Consider the following 19,406-nt stretch of genomic DNA (forward strand, 5'->3'; position numbering starts at 1 on the left):
GACCACTGACCTCCTTATCCACAGCATTCAGCTAAAGTAGACCACTGACCTCCTTATCCACAGCATTCAACTAAAGTAGACCACTGACCTCCTTATCCACAGCATTCAGCTAAAGTAGACCACTGACCTCCTTATCCACAGCATTCAGCTAAAGTAGACCACTGACCTCCTTATCCACAGCATTCAGCTAAAGTAGACCACTGACCTCCTTATCCACAGCATTCAGCTAAAGTAGACCACTGACCTCCTTATCCACAGCATTCAGCTAAAGTAGACCACTGACCTTCTTATCCACAGCATTCAGCTAAAGTAGACCACTGACCTCCTTATCCACAGCATTCAGCTAAAGTAGACCACTGACCTCCTTCTCCACAGCATTCAGCTAAAGTAGACCACTGACCTCCTTATCCACAGCATTCAGCTAAAGTAGACCACTGACCTCCTTATCCACAGCATTCAGCTAAAGTAGACCACTGACCTTCTTATCCACAGCATTCAGCTAAAGTAGACCACTGACCTCCTTCTCCACAGCATTCAACTAAAGTAGACCACTGACCTCCTTATCCACAGCATTCAGCTAAAGTAGACCACTGACCTTCTTATCCACAGCATTCAGCTAAAGTAGACCACTGACCTTCTTATCCACAGCATTCAGCTAAAGTAGACCACTGACCTCCTTCTCCACAGCATTCAACTAAAGTAGACCACTGACCTTCTCCACAGCATTCAACTAAAGTAGACCACTGACCTCCTTATCCACAGCATTCAGCTAAATTAGACCACTGACCTCCTTATCCACAGCATTCAGCTAAAGTAGACCACTGACCTCCTTATCCACAGCATTCAGCTAAAGTAGACCACTGACCTTCTTATCCACAGCATTCAGCTAAAGTAGACCACTGACCTTCTTATCCACAGCATTCAGCTAAAGTAGACCACTGACCTCCTTCTCCACAGCATTCAGCTAAAGTAGACCACTGACCTCCTTCTCCACAGCATTCAACTAAAGTAGACCACTGACCTTCTCCACAGCATTCAACTAAAGTAGACCACTGACCTTTTTATCCACAGCATTCAACTAATGTAGGCCAGTCAGGTCCATAACACATATCACTAAAACGACTGCCAAGCAAGGTTTTCTACATGGTTATTAAGTTATCCTTATCGTGTCACAGTAATAAACTGCATTAGGATGTAACCAACCATTATTCTATTTACCATAACTATCTATCAAGGTTAGGGCCTGAGTGAACAGATTTGAAGTCTCACTGCTCGTGCAAAACGCATAATACTGGCTGGGTTTTTGTATTTGGCACGTTTTACATCTGGATAACATTTTGGAACTGTGTCAACAGTGGACTAATGAAACAAACAGCAAATATATAAACATTTAGTGGAATTTTCCACGATAGTCTGGCTCGTCTGTATAATCTGTGCCTGTTCATGGGTGCTTGCAGCAGTGTGGTGTGTTTGGCGTGCACCCTGACTCACCATGCTCTCTCACACTGTTTTCAGGGCCTGAATGACTGACTCACCATGCTCTCTCTCACTGTTTTCAGGGCCTGAATGACTGACTCACCATGCTCTCTCACACTGTTTTCAGGGCCTGAATGACTGACTCACCATGCTCTCTCACACTGTTTTCAGGGCCTGAATGACTGACTCACCATGCTCTCTCACACTGTTTTCAGGGCCTGAATGACTGACTCACCATGCTCTCTCACACTGTTTTCAGGGCCTGAATGACTGACTCACCATGCTCTCTCACACTGTTTTCAGGGCCTGAATGACTGACTCACCATGCTCTCTCACACTGTTTTCAGGACCTGAATGACTGACTCACCCAATCACCATGCTCTCTCACACGGTTCAGGGCCTGAATGACTGACTCACCATGCTCTCTCACACTGTTTTCAGGACCTGAATGACTGACTCACCCAATCACCATGCTCTCTCACACGGTTCAGGGCCTGAATGACTGACTCACCCAATCACCATGCTCTCACACGGTTCAGGGCCTGAATGACTGACTCACCCAATCACCATGCTCTCTCACACTGTTTTCAGGGCCTGAATGACGGGATTAAAAGTCCTACCACTAGTATTTTAGGCTGGGCTCAACTCTGGCTCTCCTTCGTCCCCATCAGGAGCCTGTGACGCAATGGGAGGAGTGTTCACGTGCACTCTGACTCACCCGGTCCACGTGCTCACACAGGATGTTTTCAGGCTTCAGGTCCCTGTGTGCCATTCCCTTGTTGTGGAGGTAGTTTAGAGCACTGGCGATGTCCTGCACCACATAACTGGCCTCCTGCTCACTAAAGTGTTGTCTACGATGGATGTGGGTCAACACTGACCCTGCAGGAGGAGAGAGGGAGGGATGGAGAGGTTGATACGGAACAAAACAATGTCAGATTTTAATGAAGACACTGCCTCAAGTTGCTGCATTTCAGAGACTCCAGGGGGGAGAAGATGTGAGACGATTGAACTTGATATATGCACTGAAGACACTGCCTCAAGCGGTCGCATCTTCTGATATAAAACTGACTGACCATAAGTCCAAAACTGGGTGAACCATCATTTTCTATGGATGGGAGAGTGAACCATCATTTTCTATGGATGGGAGAGTGAACCATCATTTTCTATGGATGGGAGAGTGAACCATCATTTTCTATGGATGGGAGAGTGAACCATCATTTTCTATGGATGGGAGAGTGAACCATCATTTCCTACGGATGGGAGAGTGAACCATCATTTCCTACGGATGGGAGAGGTTGAACCATCATTTTCTACAGATGGGAGAGTTTGCAATTAAGATTGATATCCACTAACCTCCTCTTAGTTTCTCAAAAACCAAGTAGAATTTGTCTTCTTCCTCAAAGAACTCGACCAGCTCCAGAATGTTTCTGTGAACAAGAGAGAAATGGTTATAAACAGTGTGAAGGTAATGCCTATATCTATACAGTAGTGAATCTCAGCAGTCCATATTCCTGCTCTGTGTCCCCCCAGTGAGCCTGCTGTACCTGTATCCCCCCACAGTGAGCCTGCTGTACCCCCCCCCAGTGAGCCTGCTGTACCTGTGTCCCTGGCACTGATAGAGCATCTCCACTTCCCTGAAGACTCGGCTCCGACTGAGACCCGCACGCTTCTCGACGATCTGGACAATAAACAAGATTGAACGATGTGTTACTCATTCGTCATTTTCATATTAGAGAATAATGGGCTCTAATTGAAGGAATGAGCCAAGCAGAGCCATCCTACTGTGTCTAGAAAGTCGATCATCAGTGCAGGGTTCTCCCCAAAGGAATGCCAGCATCAAATGTAGAGAGATGTTACTTTCCCATTCTTGAATTGCCCTCATGTAACGGATGTGAAACGGCTAGCTTAGTTAGCGTGGGCGCTAAATAGCGTTTCAATCAGTGACGTCACTTGCTCTGAGACCTTGAAGTAGTAGTTCCCCCCTTGCTCTGCAAGGGCCGCGGCTTTTGTGGAGCGATGGGTAACGAAGCTTCGAGGGTGACTGTTGATGTTTGCAGAAGGTCCCTGGTTCGCGCCCGGGTATGGGCGAGGGGACTGTTTAAAGTTATACTGTTACACTCATACCTATGGGCCCTGTTCTACTGACCATTGAAAAATTAAATACTAGGAAAATTACAGGAAAAACTAAAATATTACAATATTAATTCAATAAATCTGTGTTTGCTACTTTATTGATGACTTAAGGCTCAGGCAGAAAATGGCAGCTCCACTGGTTACAGACGTTGAAATATATCCTCAGTCCTCCGGGCCAACCCTTGACTGACTCATGAGCACCACCTTGTTAACGATGAATGGGGCCAACGGTCCCAGAGCAGTCTGACTCCACATCTATCAGAGGAAGACATGGTGGCCTTCCCTGACCAGCTACTGAGGCAGCTGCAGGGAGCCTAGTGGTTAGAGGGGGGGGGGGGGGGGGGGCAGGGAGCCTAGTGGTTAGAGGGGGGGAAGGTAGTCTCGTGGTTAGGGGGGGGGGGGGCCTAGTGGTTAGAGGGGGGGGGCAGGGAGCCTAGTGGTTAGAGGGGGGGGCAGGGAGCCTAGTGGTTAGAGGGGGGGGGCAGGGAGCCTAGTGGTTAGAGGGGGGGAAGGTAGTCTCGTGGTTAGGGGGGGGGGGGGGGGGCCTAGTGGTTAGAGGGGGGGGCAGGGAGCCTAGTGGTTAGAGGGGGGGGCAGGGAGCCTAGTGGTTAGAGGGGGGGGGCAGGGAGCCTAGTGGTTAGAGGGGGGGCAGGGAGCCTAGTGGTTAGGGGGGGGGGCAGGTAGTCTAGTGGTTAGGGGGGGTGCAGGAAACTGAGGGCCAAGAATGTTTTAAACAATGTTGCAAATTTGCTAGGGCTTCGGGTCTGACCATCGATGTTATAAATGTTTCTGGTTCGTTGCAGACAGGCCATGTGTTTCTGGTTCGTTGCAGACAGGCCATGCGTAGCGAATGTGAATTAAAGGACATTTATTTTCTTCAAGATCCTTTTCACCTGCAGGCTGTAATGCTTATTGCATCATGATTACAAGGTGTCCCGACATCTTCTCCAACTGTACCATTATCTGGTTATAATGTCCATTCTAGAATGCCCTTCTAACCAATCACAAACGAGAATTCAACAATGCTGTGGTGTAATAGAAATTAAATACTACATGAAAATGTGGTTACGAAAAACATACCTGGCACGCAGATCGGGAGAAATGGCCAGATGAATTGGCATTCCACATGAGGAAAAGTTGCAGACTTCTCGTGTAGCCTATTAACGGCCTGAGTGACCTGCCGGCTGCCATTTGGGGGGGGGGGGGGGGCTTTCTATTGTGGGCTGAAAGGGTTGTCAGGAAGTAGTACAGACAGCAGTCCACTGCTCGCTCACACAAGCACACCGCATCAGGGGCCTGAGTCAGCAGCGAGTTGAAACTCATTTGTTGCCTAACCATGCACTCCATATGCTCCTGCTTCTAATCCATTTTCCAATTGTATCAACACATAATTACACGAACACCAAGTTACTAGTGGGCCACACTTAGGCAAACAGACGCAGTCAGCTGATGTCTCTAGGGACTGTCTGACTGGAAGAGAAGCTTACCATGGAGCCTTCCCTTTCTTCAAACTACCAGCCATCTGCCTGAGGAAACAGAATGACAGCAGGAGCTAACTAACAAAAGCTGCAATTACTTGTTCAAAACAGTAACAAGTCTTGATATAGAGAAGTAGCCTGGCCGGTAGCCTGGCCGGTAGCCTGGCCGGTAGCCTGGCCGGTAGGAGCATCGGGCCCAGTAACCGCAAGGTTGCTCCCGCACCTCTGATTCAGAGGGGTTGGGTTAAATGCGGGAATACGCATTCAGTTGTAAAACTGACTAGTTATCCCCCTTTCCCTTTCTCAAATGTACAAAACAAAATAGTAAGGCTGTCCCCGACTAAAACAATATGGGTCAACCAAGCGTAGTCTGTTCTTTCGGCCAATCAATTGGTCAATATTAAGTGTATTTTTTACATCTATAGACACACCCGGTGTCTGAATAAAATCAACTATAATTAGGCTTCTTCGCCTGATGCTTTAATTAAAAATCAAGACAAAATGACTCAAGAGGGAGCCAGAGATCGATATAGCTGCTGTTGCTGGCCTTGGCAGATTCTGCCATGATGTTCCTGACGTTGCCAGTAACAGGCTACACCAGCAGTCTACAACCTTCTCCATTTGAAGTGCCATGTTATCCTACCATTTCTACTGATCTGCATGCCAGTTATGATTTTCATGTGCACATTTTCGTGGAATAGTTTTATTTAATTCATTATAAAGTCTTCATAGCTCAAAGATCAATGTCATGTGGTTAATCAAAATGATATCTAAATAATAATATACAAATCTAAAAGATAACTTCTGTTGGCAATATGTAAAAATAGCCTACATAAATCCAACAAATAAGGGCCTCCCGAGTGGTGCAGCGGTCTAAGGCACTGCATCGCAGTGGAAGAGGCATCACTACAGACCCGGGTTTGATCCCGGGCTGTAGCACAACAGGCCGTGATCGGAAGTCCCATAGGGCGGTGTAAAAATTGGCTCAGCGTCGTCCGGGTTTGAGGACTGTTTGTCCAAGGGGTGGCTTTACTTGGCTCATCGCGCTCTAGCAACTCCTTGTGGCGGGTCGGGCTCCTGCAGGCTGACCCCGGTTGCCAGTTGAACTGTGTTTCATCTGACACGTTAGTTCCGGGTTAAGTGGGCGTAGTTTAGTGGGTTCATGTTTCGAGGACGCATGACTCGACCTTCGCCTCCCAAGCCCGTTAAGGAGTCGCAGCAATGAGACCATATCGAAATTGGGGAGGAGGAGGTAAAATACAACAAGTTATAAAAATGTATATAAAAAAATTGCAGCCCGCAGGTAGAACATTTCTGGATAAAAATAAATATCACATAAGGCTATGCATGGCCTGTCTGCAAGGAACTTGAAACATTTGGGTCTGGCCTGAAGCTTGCTAGCAAACCGGCATAAAAAATATTCTGGGCCCTCAGCATTTCCACGACAGAGACACGGCTATAGGCTATTTGAGCAAGGGATAAGAAGTAAACAGGAAGGTCTATTTTATGACATTTCCACTGGATCAGAGAATTAACATTTTTCACTTTTCATGCTGAATGATTATGGAAAGGGAGCCTGCTAGAACGATTTTTCTAATAGGCTACGTTGATGAACTGTTGGCATTCTCAATGGATGTAAAAAAAATAAACAGTTTGTTTACTAGCTTTTTGAGGCGAAGAAGTGACTGAGACGCGCCACAGTGATAGTGTTTCTGATCAGATCTCCATATGGACACATTCACAGGCCTACAATCACGGGCCTACATTCCCCCCACGGGCCTACATTCCCCCCACGGGCCTACATTCCCCCCACGGGCCTACATTCCCCCCACGGGCCTACAGTCACCCCACGGGCCTACAGTCACCCCACGGGCCTACAGTCACCCCACGGGCCTACAGTCACCCCACGGGCCAGGTAACCTAGGCATAGTTCTAAGTGTAATCAGGTGCGTGTCCTCACTCGTGATTGACAGGAGCGCAGAACAACAAAAGACAATTAATTAATTGACAACTCGTAAATGGAATGAACTAAACCAAAACATTTTCCTCACAAGTGTAGCCTTGGTTGTGCGCTCTGCCAACGCGTGTCCACTCCTACAATGAGAACAGCAAGACTGTAATAATAATATATTGAATGAATTAACAGAAATTACAGCAACCAAACAAATATGGTAGATTATGGTAATTAATGGTCAATGTACTACTGGTGATACTGGTGGGCCATCCCAGCGTCCTCCACAATGGATTAGTCCACTCACACAGCCGTGAACCAGACGGCCGTGAACCAGACGGCCGTCTCGTGTGCCACTGCTCAACAACAACAACAAAATCTGTTGACCAACTGCCTATCAACTAAACAATCGTCCAGTCGAATAAATGGGGTAGGACCTACAGAATGGAAACACATGAAGGGATTTAGTCCCCATAGCAGGTGACAACATTTGGAAAGATGGATACATTATCAAGTTTTAAACCCACTAAGGTCAATGTCCTCATCGCCACAGAAATTGAATAAGCATCATTTTAAAAAATCCCCATAAAAATCTGTCAGTTTAAGCTGGTGATTGGTTGTTTTTCCACCGGCTGGGTCTCAATCCATCACATCTGCCGATGTCGCATGGTGATTGGTTTGTTTTTCCACCGGCTGGGTCTCAATCCATCACATCTGCCAATGTCGCATGGTGATTGGTTTGTTTTTCCACCGGCTGGGTCTCAATCCATCACATCTGCCAATGTCGCACTTCAGCAGCGGAGGCTAGAGCGGTGTTCATCAGACCAAAATCATCTGGTTTTATTTGACCTATGAAGAAATGTTTTTTCTCTCTAGAGGACAAGTCAGGGATGTGATCTGAACTTGTTGTTGAACTGCTTTAGTAGAGGACATTTCATAATAGCAGAGAAACTGCCAGAGGGAGTCAGTTGGTTGAATCAACTTATGTAACCCTACCAGCAGCAGCCTGCATGAGGACAAAGGCCTGTTTCAAATTCCCTGGCCCAGTAAGAGACATGCAGAACATGGCAAGATCCCAAATAGCACCCTATTCCCTACATAGTGCACTACTTCTGACCAGAGCCCTATGGAAGCATATTCCCTACTTCTGACCAGGGCCCTATGGAACCCTATTCCCTACTTCTGACCACGGCCCTATGGAACCCTATTCCCTACTTCTGACCAGAGCCCTATATCCCTGGCTCCCTGTTCCTCTCAACCCAACCCCTCCCTGATCCTCCCTCTCAACACCACCCCTCCCTGATCCTCCCTCTCAACACCACCCCTCCCTGATCCTCCCTCTCAACACCACCCCTCCCTGTTTCTCCCTCTCAACACCACCCCTCCCTGATCCTCCCTCTCAACACCACCCCTCCCTGATCCTCCCTCTCAACACCACCCCTCCCTGATCCTCCCTCTCAACACCACCCCTCCCTGTTTCTCCCTCTCAACACCACCCCTCCCTGATCCTCCCTCTCAACACCACCCCTCCCTGATCCTCCCTCTCAACACCACCCCTCCCTGATCCTCCCTCTCAACACCACCCCTCCCTGATCCTCCCTCTCAACACCACCCCTCCCTGATCCTCCCTCTCAACACCACCCCTCCCTGATCCTCCCTCTCAACACCACCCCTCCCTGATCCTCCCTCTCAACACCACCCCTCCCTGATCCTCCCTCTCAACACCACCCCTCCCTGATCCTCCCTCTCAACACCACCCCTCCCTGATCCTCCCTCTCAACACCACCCCTCCCTGATCCTCCCTCTCAACACCACCCCTCCCTGATCCTCCCTCTCAACACCACCCCTCCCTGATCCTCCCTCTCAACACCACCCCTCCCTGATCCTCCCTCTCAACACCACCCCTCCCTGATCCTCCCTCTCAACACCACCCCTCCCTGATCCTCCCTCTCAACACCACCCCTCCCTGGCTCCGTTCCTCCCTCTGCAGGTTGTACATTCTGTTCCATATCATTGGAGGCCTTGACAGCGAATGGGAGGGGATGAAAAAGGAGAAAATGATCACCCACCCTTGGCTGTGATTGGCTGAAAGACAAGGCCTGAGGTTCAGAACAATCACAAGAGGAAGTTAGTGCTGAGTTAGCAGCAGCTGCAGGACAACAGACTATAGCAACAACACTACTGGAGGGCTTGATAACACACTGGCTATAGGGCACCCCACGCAGTGATGACCACATCTCACAGCTACCATGTAAATAACACACTGGCTATAGGGCACACCACGCACATCTCACAGCTACCACAAAAAACATACCTAACCACTTCAAATCTGCACGAGTCTTCCCACACGGCCTAGATATTCCCCAACAGTCTGAATGAAGTTTGTGTACATGTTTGATGAAACACAGGGAGTATCTAGAGTTGCATCCCAACTGCCCTCTCCCCATTCACTACATAGTGAGTAGTGTACTGAATGGGATACCATTTGGGACACAGCTCAGGGCTAGTTTTCCAGGTAGCAGAGAATGAAAAGTCACATGGTATCCAGTCCCTAGTTCAGTTCCAGACGAAGGTAAGAGCAGTGCGCAACACGTGGCCCGGCAGCAGTCTAAGCCTTGTGTTGATATCCAAACCTCTGACGTCTTACAACATGAACAAGGTGCTGTAGACTAACAGATACCAACCGTGGGGAAATAAAGTAGCACACTGTCATTTATACTTTATTCATGTCTGAGGCCGAGAGAGGGTGAGGCAGAGAGAGGGTGAGGCAGAGAGAGGGTGAGGCAGAGAGAGGGTGAGGCAGAGAACAGTACCTTGACAGCATATTCCTTCTGGGTGATGAGGTTGATGCAGGTCTGGACGACAGCATAGGCCCCCTCGCCCAGCACCTCCGTCTGCAGCACGTATACATCTGATGACAGAATATTAACATGCTATCAAAATACAGGAGCGTCACTATGTACAGTGCATTTGGAACGTATTCAGACCAATTACAAACTTTGTTACGTTACAGCCTTATTCAAAAATGATATTATTTTTCCCCCCTCACCAATCCACACACAATACCCCATAATGATTCATGTTAATTTATTACAAATACAAAACCTTATTTAAATAAGTATTCAGACCCTTTGCTATGAGACTATAAATTGAGCTCAGGACCTTTTGAACCTTTCGTCCGACGTGACCTGAACGCGCTTTTGGATTTGTTGACCAAACGCCCTAACAAAAGAAGATAGTTGGACATAACTGATGGACATTATTGAACAAATCAAACATTTAAGGTGGAACGGATTCCTGGGAGTGCATTCTGATGAAGATAATCAAAGGTAAGTGAATATTTAAAATGCTATTTCTGAGTAATGTTGACTACCCAACATAGCGGGTATCTTTTTGGCTGCTTTGTTGTCTAAAGGCTGTACTCAGATTATTGCATGGTTTGCTTTCTCTGTAAAGTTTTTTTGAAATCTGACAGCGGTTGCATTAAGAAGTTTATCTAAAGTCCCATGTATAATAGTCGTATCTTTATCAATGTTAATTATGAGTATTTCTGTAAATTGACGTGGCTCTCTGCACAATCTCCGCATGTTTTAGAACTACCTAATGTAACGCGTCAATGTACACTCAGATTTTTTTATATAAATATGAACTTTAACAAAACATACATGTTTTGTGTAACGTGAAGTCCTATGAGTGTCATCTGATGAAGATCATCAAAAGTCAGTGATTCATTTTCTATTTCTGCTTTTTGTGAGTCCTCTCTTTGGCTGGAAAAATGGCTGTGTTTTTCTCTGAGTTGGTGGTGACCTAGCAATCGTTTGTGGTGCTTTCGCTGTAAATCCTTTTTGAAATTAGACACTGTGGCTGGATTAACGAGAATTGTAATCTTTAAAATGGTGTCAAATACTTGTATTTTGAGGAATTTTAATTAGGAGATTTTTGTTGTTTTGAATTTGGCGCCCTGCACTTTCACTGGCTGTTGCGTGGGGGTTCTGCCAGCCCTAGACAGGTTAAGGTCATTTTTCTGAACTGCATTGTTGGTTAAGGGCTTGTTTTCAGCAATTCACTGTAAGGTCTACCTACACCTGTTGTATTCCGCATTCTTCTCGCGGCCTCCGTCAGAGCTTTCCGCATCGGCCTCACGGCCTCCGTCAGAGCTTTCCGTATCGGCCTCACGGCCTTCAAGAGCTTTTGTAAAAAAAAAAAAGAAATATAAATAATTTTCTATTGACTTGCCTTGGAATCGTCCTGTGAAGCTGTCGGTGGCCCTGCATTTCTTCTTCTTGGTCCTCTTCTTGGCATCTGGGATGTTAATCGGCTGGCTGGCTGGCATGTCTAAGGAGGGAGGAGGATAGGAGATGAGGGACATTGTGCAAACGGGGGGACAGTTGATGGCATTCATCCAGAGTCACAGGCCAGCTGGTTGAGTGTCTTCAGAAGAGAGCGGGAGAGAGAGTACAGAATGGCACAACAACACATCCTGGGTACAGAACGGGAGGATGGTCACTAAGTGGGTCGTTGCAGAAGTTCCAGGATCGAAAAGAAACGGCACACTTCTCTCAGATGAGTTTTTCTCCATCCCCGCCCACAGCCTACCGCCATCCCCGCCCACAGCCTACCGCCATCCCCGCCCACAGCCTACCGCCATCTCGTGTTGCATCAATTGTGCGGCGATATGACAACTTTGTATTTGTAGGCAACTTTGTTCTGAAGTAATCGTTGGTCACAGAGACAGACTTCTAATGACCGACTACGCTGTTCTACGAGTGGTATGAGGCAGGCGCTAGACTACAAGCCTTTTCAAGTGCAATGTTAATAACGATGGTTTTGGGAACCAAGGCAGAGATAACGATGCTCCTATGAAGACTAACGATGAATTCAGTCTTAAGATGGTTTTGGGAAACCGGGCCCGGGGAGAGTTGTGACGGTAGTTCTGTTATCAGGCAGATGAAAGCAGCAGAGGTAGGATTTGATATGCCAGCGTCACCCATCTAATCAGGACTGAACTTTGACTGACAGACACAGTGATGATATCCTCATAGCAAGGTTACTACGAGTCAGATGTCCCGTGTGTGTGTGCGTGTGTGTGTGTGAGAAAATCAAATCAGAAACAGTAAATCCCAAATCAAAAGGACTTTGATACCAGGAACTTACCAGGTCTTGGGGGACAATCTAAATGTAAGTTTGACTCGTGGAGACTGGAGTCTGTTTTGGTATAATCTTCAGAATTGAACGGGTTTTGGACCTAAGGGAGGAACAGAAACAGACCAGGCTTTGAGTTTGACACAGCCTAGAGGAGAGTCATTCACATCACAAGGCCATTTGAAGCAGCAGGAATGGCTAATCATTGCTCCACGGGCAAAGGGACCGATTTAGTCCAAACCAACTCTTCAGACCCTGGCTGACCTCCAGGTTAAACTGAACATATCCTTCTCCTGAAGCCCGGGCCATATTTAGGTTGTCATAGCCAAGAGTGGCCTGTAGAAGAAGCAGAGGTGTCATTAAGAGCAATAGAGCTCTATGACAAAACATTAAACCAATATTAGACCTCTGATTAATTTATTAAAAAGGGCATTTGATAGCAACAGGGGGGGTATATTCCAATGACTAACCTACCTGCTTAATGGTTCTGTGACAGGGTGGGGGGTGGGGGGGTATGGTCCAATGACTAACCTACCTGCTAAATGGTTCTGTGACAGGGTGGGGGGGTATGGTCCAATGACTAACCTACCTGCTAAATGGTTCTGTGACAGGGTGGGGGGGTATGGTCCAATGACTAACCTACCTGCTAAATGGTTCTGTGACAGGGTGGGGGGGTATGGTCCAATGACTAACCTACCTGCTAAATGGTTCTGTGACAGGGTGGGGGGGTATGGTCCAATGACTAACCTACCTGCTAAATGGTTCTGTGACAGGGTGGGGGGGTATGGTCCAATGACTAACCTACCTGCTAAATGGTTCTGTGACAGGGTGGGGGGGTATGGTCCAATGACTAACCTACCTGCTAAATGGTTCTGTGACAGGGTGGGGGGGGTATGGTCCAATGACTAACCTACCTGCTAAATGGTTCTGTGACAGGGTGGGGGGGTATGGTCCAATGACTAACCTTAATACCTTTGTCAGAAAGCATAAATTCTTAATCTAACAGTTATTGTTAGCAGTCAAGAGGAAACTGACCGAACGACTCAAGCTGTCCAAATGGACTTTCGCTGTGAGGGCTGAAATGCCCATGCATTGACTTTTGTTTGCTCTGCAGTGCCTTCACAAGGTATTCAGCCCCCTTGACTTTTACAGCCTTATTCTAAAATATATTCGTTTTTTCCCTCATCAATCTACACACACAACTCCATAATAACAAAGCAAAAACCGATTCAGACATTTTTGTCAAATTAAAAAGACAACTGAAAAAAACACTATTCAGGCCCTTTACTCAGTTCTTTGTTGAAGCACCTTTGGCAGCGATTACAGCCTCGAATCTTCTTGGGTATGATGCTACCAGCTTGGCCAGTCTTAAGATGGTTTTGGGAAACCGGGAGTTTCTCCCATTCTTCTCTGAAGATCCTCTCAAGTTCCCTCAGGTTGGATGGGGAGCATTGCTTCACAGCTATTTTCAGGTCTCTCCAGAGATGTTCATACGGGTTCAAGTCCGGGCTCTGGCTGGGCCACAAAGACATTCAGAGACGTGTCCCATAGCCACGCCTGCGTTGTCTTGGCTGTGCGCTTAGGGTTGTAACAAAAAGTCAAGTGGTCTGAAAACCCTTTCTGGGGGCACAGTACATGTTGAGGGGGATGCTCTTCACGAGGGCACGGTACATGTTGAGGGGGATGCTCTTCACGAGGGCACAGTACATGTTGAGGGGGATGCTCTTCACGAGGGCACGGTACATGTTGAGAGGGATGCTCTTCACGAGGGCACGGTACATGTTGAGGGGGATGCTCTTCACGAGGGCACGGTACATGTTGAGGGGGATGCTCTTCACGAGGGCCCGTTTACCTTGGGGACGTTTTTTTTTCCCAAAAATGAAAATAGTGCCCCCTAGATTCAAGAGGATAATATACTGAGGCAGGTAATTTGGATTGTAAACTACATCAAAACACATCCACTGCGCGCCTGTTTGCAAAACTATGTGGCCATATGGGATCAGAGCATGACCATATTCCATTTCACACAGAGGCTTGGTTGTTATCGACGAGGAGACTTGGGAAAATGTTCACATTGCTAGAGGAACTGTTGTCATTCACAATAGATGTTTTTAAATAAATATATATTAAAAACTTGCTTGACTTTCTGTGTAATGAAAAGAGTGTCCCCTTGCCTATGTAACAGGGATATTTGGGGACCTGAACAAACGCAACGCAAGCACGCAGGGGAAATACAAAAACATTCTACAGATGAGTGACCGAATCAGTGGATTCAGAGGATAAAATTCTTATAGGAGAGACTCTTTCAAAAGCAAACCATGCCTCCTTCCCTCGGCTGTGCACGTTTCGGTTTGCCTCCTTCCCTCGGCTGTGCACGTTTCGGTTTGCCTCCTTCCCTCGGCTGTGCACGTTTCGGTTTGCCTCCTTCCCTCGGCTGTGCACGTTTCGGTTTGCCTCCTTCCCTCGGCTGTGCACGTTTCGGTTTGCCTCCTTCCCTCGGCTGTGCACGTTTCGGTTTGCCTCCTTCCCTCGGCTGTGCACGTTTCTGACAGAAAACAACATCGGTACGTGTCCCACACCAGTGATGACTGCTCACCTCCAAGGCTTGGAAGAGCACATTGGGACCTACTTCCCAATCCATTTGACTGTGATCCTGGCTCGGTTGACATCCCTGTAAGTAAAATCAAACAGCTGGTCGAGCTGTGATGAGACCGAATGCATTTACTTGTCACTATGGAGGAGTTTAGTTCCTGACTCAAAGGCACCTCTAAACATTAATGCAGACTACTGTGAACCCCCGAAGACAAACAAGCTCCAACTGGGAATATACTTTTTGTCATCCAACTCGGAATTCCAACTCGGGCCTCTTTCTAGACCGCCGACTTTCCGACCTGAAGATCACTGACACCATGATTTGACCTCGTATTTTTTTTATGTTTTTCAATTGCCTGCCATAGCCCCAAATATAAAAGTAAACATTGGCTGTTAATTACAAAAAATGTTTACATGGTTGGGGTCACAAGAACTTTCAGATATGAAAATGGGTTTGTGGGGCAAAACAAATTGGAACCCCTGTCTAATACCCTGTCTCATTAATTAATTAGAAGGTCTAATATTGGGCTAGGGCCAACGTGAGACACCACAGTTACACTTCTGCTCTCTCCCCAAGAAAGTATACATACCTAGCTGTCACTGACTGAAATAGCATTTTCTTGGATACCGACTGACTGGGCTAAAATTAACACAGAAGACGTGCAATGACTGAGCAACATCCGTTCACAATAATGCGATGCATGTTCCTCCAGCCTTTGAATCAGGTCGGTTCTTCAATACTTTTAATCAATTAAGCAACACATTTGGATAACGACTTTTAGAAGCAGTAACGACAAACAAAAACAGCAACTCACATTAAAAGAGCGGTGGAAGCCAGTGACTTCTGGGGTGTTATTCTTATTCTGAACCATTGTGGACGTCGGTCTTGGTTAAACCGATACTCTGCTTTAGATTAGGTATGCACTGTCACTGTGGTCCAATGCGAGACAGAAGACACGGCAGCTAGATGTGGTCCGTTGGCAGTCTTGACATAGATGTTTGTTGGATGGTTAAGTGCTCATTTATAAACGGGATTCCTGTGTGAGACAGTAAAACATTGGTCACTAGCTGATATAACCGAGTCAAGTGGACACGGTAGAGCATTCAAATTTTACTTGTGTACTAACGTTACAGTTGAAATGAAACAAAAGTTAACATAAACACTTGATATTTTCAACAACAAAAATTGTGAAAGCGCATTGATAATGTCTACATTACCCAAAGAGGTATCGAGACTGAACTAGGTCTAACGTCCATTGAGCTTCCATTGTTTTTAAAAACACGTCAGGTTCACCAACAGTAACTTTAGCTAGCTAGGCTAACCGCGTTAGCTAGACTACAATAGGGTTGAAGTTGACTCAACTCTTGACAACTGGAACATATTCGTCACGGTCGATAACCCAAACTTTATGTCATATAATAAAACCAGATATTTCATTTAGCTTACCCCGTTATTGTCCGTGTTAGTCCAGCCTTGACGCCGTTTCGATGCCTTTGTTGAACGGATGTTGATTATTTCGAGAAGCAGCGAACGTCTATGAGGGCTGGCATTTTATAACCTCTGCTGATCCCCTGCCCACTCTGGTCCGGTTCATCCAATCAGCTCGCAGTAAACTCGGACCAATATAACATTAGGACACACATGATAGGATAGTTTACCGAGGAGGGCGGAGCACCGTTTTTCATACGCAACTGCAATGCAACCGAGTGCAACCCAAACTGCACGTATCTATAGCCTAGTTTCATCCTGTTACATCCGTGGCATGTTTTCGAAAAAGCTGTAGGGTCATTAGGCAATCTGATACGAGTTTCCATAAGTGGGTGCCTGTTTTCTTACTTTTTAACCTCTGGATTGTTGGAAAAGGGCTCAGGAACACGTCGTCTGTTTTGCTCTAGGATTATTATTTAATCCCTTTATTCAACTAGGCAAGTCAGTTAAGAACCAATTCTTATTTTCAATGACGGCCTAGTGAGTTAACTGCCTGTTCAGGGGCAGAATGACAGATTTGTACCTTGTCAGCTCGGGGATTTGAACTTGCAACCTTTCGGTAACCACTAGGCTACCCTGCCCAAAAGCTTCACAAGACTCGTCTGAAGGTCCCAGGTACCAGTTGAAAAAAAAACGGTACCTGCAGAGAAGCATTCACACAGACCCGGTACCTGCAGAGAAGCATTCACACAGACCTGGTATTTGTATTTTGGTTACATGGTCTGTGAAAATGCAATAATCACCACTTGGTCTTTGATGGCTTTTAAATTACCATGTTTTATAACCCCTCCCCCTTTCAGATATACAAAAAAGCAGGAATGATCAATGAGTGGAAACTTTGTCTGGAGGGATTTAGTAGAGAGGTCTGTCTGGAGGGTTTTAGTAGAGAGGTCTGTCTGGAGGGTTTTAGTAGAGAGGTCTGTCTGTAGAGGTCTGTCTGGAGGGTTTTAGTAGAGAGGTCTCTCTGGAGGCTTTTAGTAGAGAGGTCTCTCTGGAGGGTTTTAGTAGAGAGGTCTCTCTGGGGGGTTTTAGTAGAGAGGTCTCTCTGGAGGGTTTTAGTAGAGAGGTCTGTCTGGCGGGTTTTAGTAGAGAGGTCTGTCTGTAGAGGTCTGTCTGGAGGGTTTTAGTAGAGAGGTCTCTCTGGAGGCTTTTAGTAGAGAGGTCTCTCTGGAGGGTTTTAGTAGAGAGGTCTCTCTGGAGGGTTTTAGTAGAGAGGTCTCTCTGGAGGGTTTTAGTAGAGAGGTCTCTCTGGAGGGTTTTAGTAGAGTTCTGTCTGGAGGGTTTTAGTAGAGAGGTCTGTCTGGCGGGTTTTAGTAGAGAGGTCTGTCTGTAGAGGTCTGTCTGGAGGGTTTTAGTAGAGAAGTCTGTCTGTAGAGAGGTCTGTCTGGAGGGTTTTAGTAGAGGTCTGTCTGGAGGGTTTTAGTAGAGAGGTCTGTCTGGAGGGTTTTAGTAGAGGTCTGTCTGGAGGGTTTTAGTAGAGAGGTCTGTCTGGAGGGTTTTAGTAGAGAGGTCTGTCTGGAGGGATTTAGTAGAGAGGTCAGTCTGGAGGGTTTTAGTAGAGAGTTCTGTCTGTAGAGAGGTCTGTCTGGAGGGTTTTAGTAGAGAGGTCTGTCTGGCGGGTTTTAGTAGAGAGGTCTGTCTGTAGAGGTCTGTCTGGAGGGTTTTAGTAGAGAAGTCTGTCTGTAGAGAGGTCTGTCTGGAGGGTTTTAGTAGAGGTCTGTCTGGAGTGTTTTAGTAGAGAGGTCTGTCTGGAGGGTTTTAGTAGAGGTCTGTCTGGAGGGTTTTAGTAGAGAGGTCTGTCTGGAGGGTTTTAGTAGAGAGGTCTGTCTGGAGGGATTTAGTAGAGGTCAGTCTGGAGGGTTTTAGTAGAGAGTTCTGTCTGTAGAGAGGTCTGTCTGAAGTGTTTTAGTAGAGAGGTCTGTCTGTAGAGAGGTCTGTCTGGAGGGTTTTAGTAGAGGTCTGTCTGGAGGGTTTTAGTAGAGAGGTCTGTCTGGAGGGATTTAGTAGAGAGGTCAGTCTGGAGGGTTTTAGTAGAGAGTTCTGTCTGTAGAGAGGTCTGTCTGAAGTGTTTTAGTAGAGAGGTCTGTCTGTAGAGAGGTCTGTCTGGAGGGTTTTAGTAGAGGTCTGTCTGGAGGGTTTTAGTAGAGAGGTCTGTCTGGAGGGATTTAGTAGAGAGGTCAGTCTGGAGGGTTTTAGTAGAGAGTTCTGTCTGTAGAGAGGTCTGTCTGGAGGGTTTTAGTAGAGGTCTGTCTGGAGGGTTTTAGTAGAGAGGTCTGTCTGTAGAGAGGTCTGTCTGGAGGGTTTTAGTAGAGGTCTGTCTGGAGGGTTTTAGTAGAGAGGTCTGTCTGGAGGGATTTAGTAGAGAGGTCAGTCTGGAGGGTTTTAGTAGAGAGTTCTGTCTGTAGAGAGGTCTGTCTGAAGTGTTTTAGTAGAGAGGTCTCTGGAGGGTTTTAGTAGAGAGGTCTGTCTGTAGAGAGGTCTGTCTGGAGGGTTTTAGTAGAGGTCAGTCTAGTGTGGCTTCACTGTGTTTCTGGCTGCTGTTATTCCTCTGTTGAATCGTGTTCGCCAGCCTTCACTTTGTCCCTTGTCAATAACCTTGATCTATTTGTTTAGGTTGCACATGTTTTGACCCAAACTAGAACTACTTACCACTGTCCTAATGATACTACATGTACCCTAACCCTCGAGTCGTGTCCCAATTACTTGTCCTTCTTCACCAAGTGTGCACTTCTCCTCACTGATTTGAAAGCAAACGACTGGTATCGGAGATATGGTGGAAACTGCCACGAGCTCAAGCCTCCACCAATACAATGCTTTTATATTTGTGGGAAGTAGTGAATACACTTCAGGAGATAATTGGGACTCACCCCCCTTGTTCGTCCTCCCCTCCACCCCAGGTCGTTCCTTCGACAGCTGCATTCTGTGGAAGCACACCAGGGGGCGCTACCAGCTGTGTCCAGTGTGTTCCCTACCCACAACAGGAAGGAGATGATGTCCAACGAGCCCTGACACAAAATCCAGCACGGACAACGACTAAAACTGCCCTGCTAGCCGTCTGATGTCTAGAGCAGGGTCTCTCAACCCCCCTGGGGGGCCTTCAGGAATGGAGTGAGAAACAAATCTGTAAATTGGGGGGGGGGGGGGG

General features: G+C 46.9%; 1 protein-coding gene across 1 annotated transcript in view; it reads right to left on the reverse strand.

The window, feature by feature from the left end:
• The window catches only part of LOC110530894 (MAP kinase-interacting serine/threonine-protein kinase 2), a 46,273-nt gene extending 29,897 nt beyond the window's left edge, over nucleotides 1-16,376 (reverse strand). Inside the window, exons 1-8 of the mRNA XM_036986740.1 lie at nucleotides 16,220-16,376; nucleotides 15,588-15,809; nucleotides 12,193-12,283; nucleotides 11,275-11,373; nucleotides 9,852-9,949; nucleotides 3,075-3,154; nucleotides 2,830-2,903; nucleotides 2,195-2,355 (exon numbers count right to left, since the gene is read on the reverse strand). Of these exons, the coding sequence (XP_036842635.1) occupies nucleotides 2,195-2,355; nucleotides 2,830-2,903; nucleotides 3,075-3,154; nucleotides 9,852-9,949; nucleotides 11,275-11,373; nucleotides 12,193-12,283; nucleotides 15,588-15,644 (660 nt within the window). The 5' untranslated portion in view covers nucleotides 15,645-15,809; nucleotides 16,220-16,376. The remainder of the gene's footprint in view (nucleotides 1-2,194; nucleotides 2,356-2,829; nucleotides 2,904-3,074; nucleotides 3,155-9,851; nucleotides 9,950-11,274; nucleotides 11,374-12,192; nucleotides 12,284-15,587; nucleotides 15,810-16,219) is intronic.
• Nucleotides 16,377-19,406: the final 3,030 nt, after the last annotated feature.

Source organism: Oncorhynchus mykiss, chromosome 8, assembly GCF_013265735.2.
Source record: "Oncorhynchus mykiss isolate Arlee chromosome 8, USDA_OmykA_1.1, whole genome shotgun sequence".
NCBI lineage: Eukaryota > Metazoa > Chordata > Actinopteri > Salmoniformes > Salmonidae > Oncorhynchus > Oncorhynchus mykiss.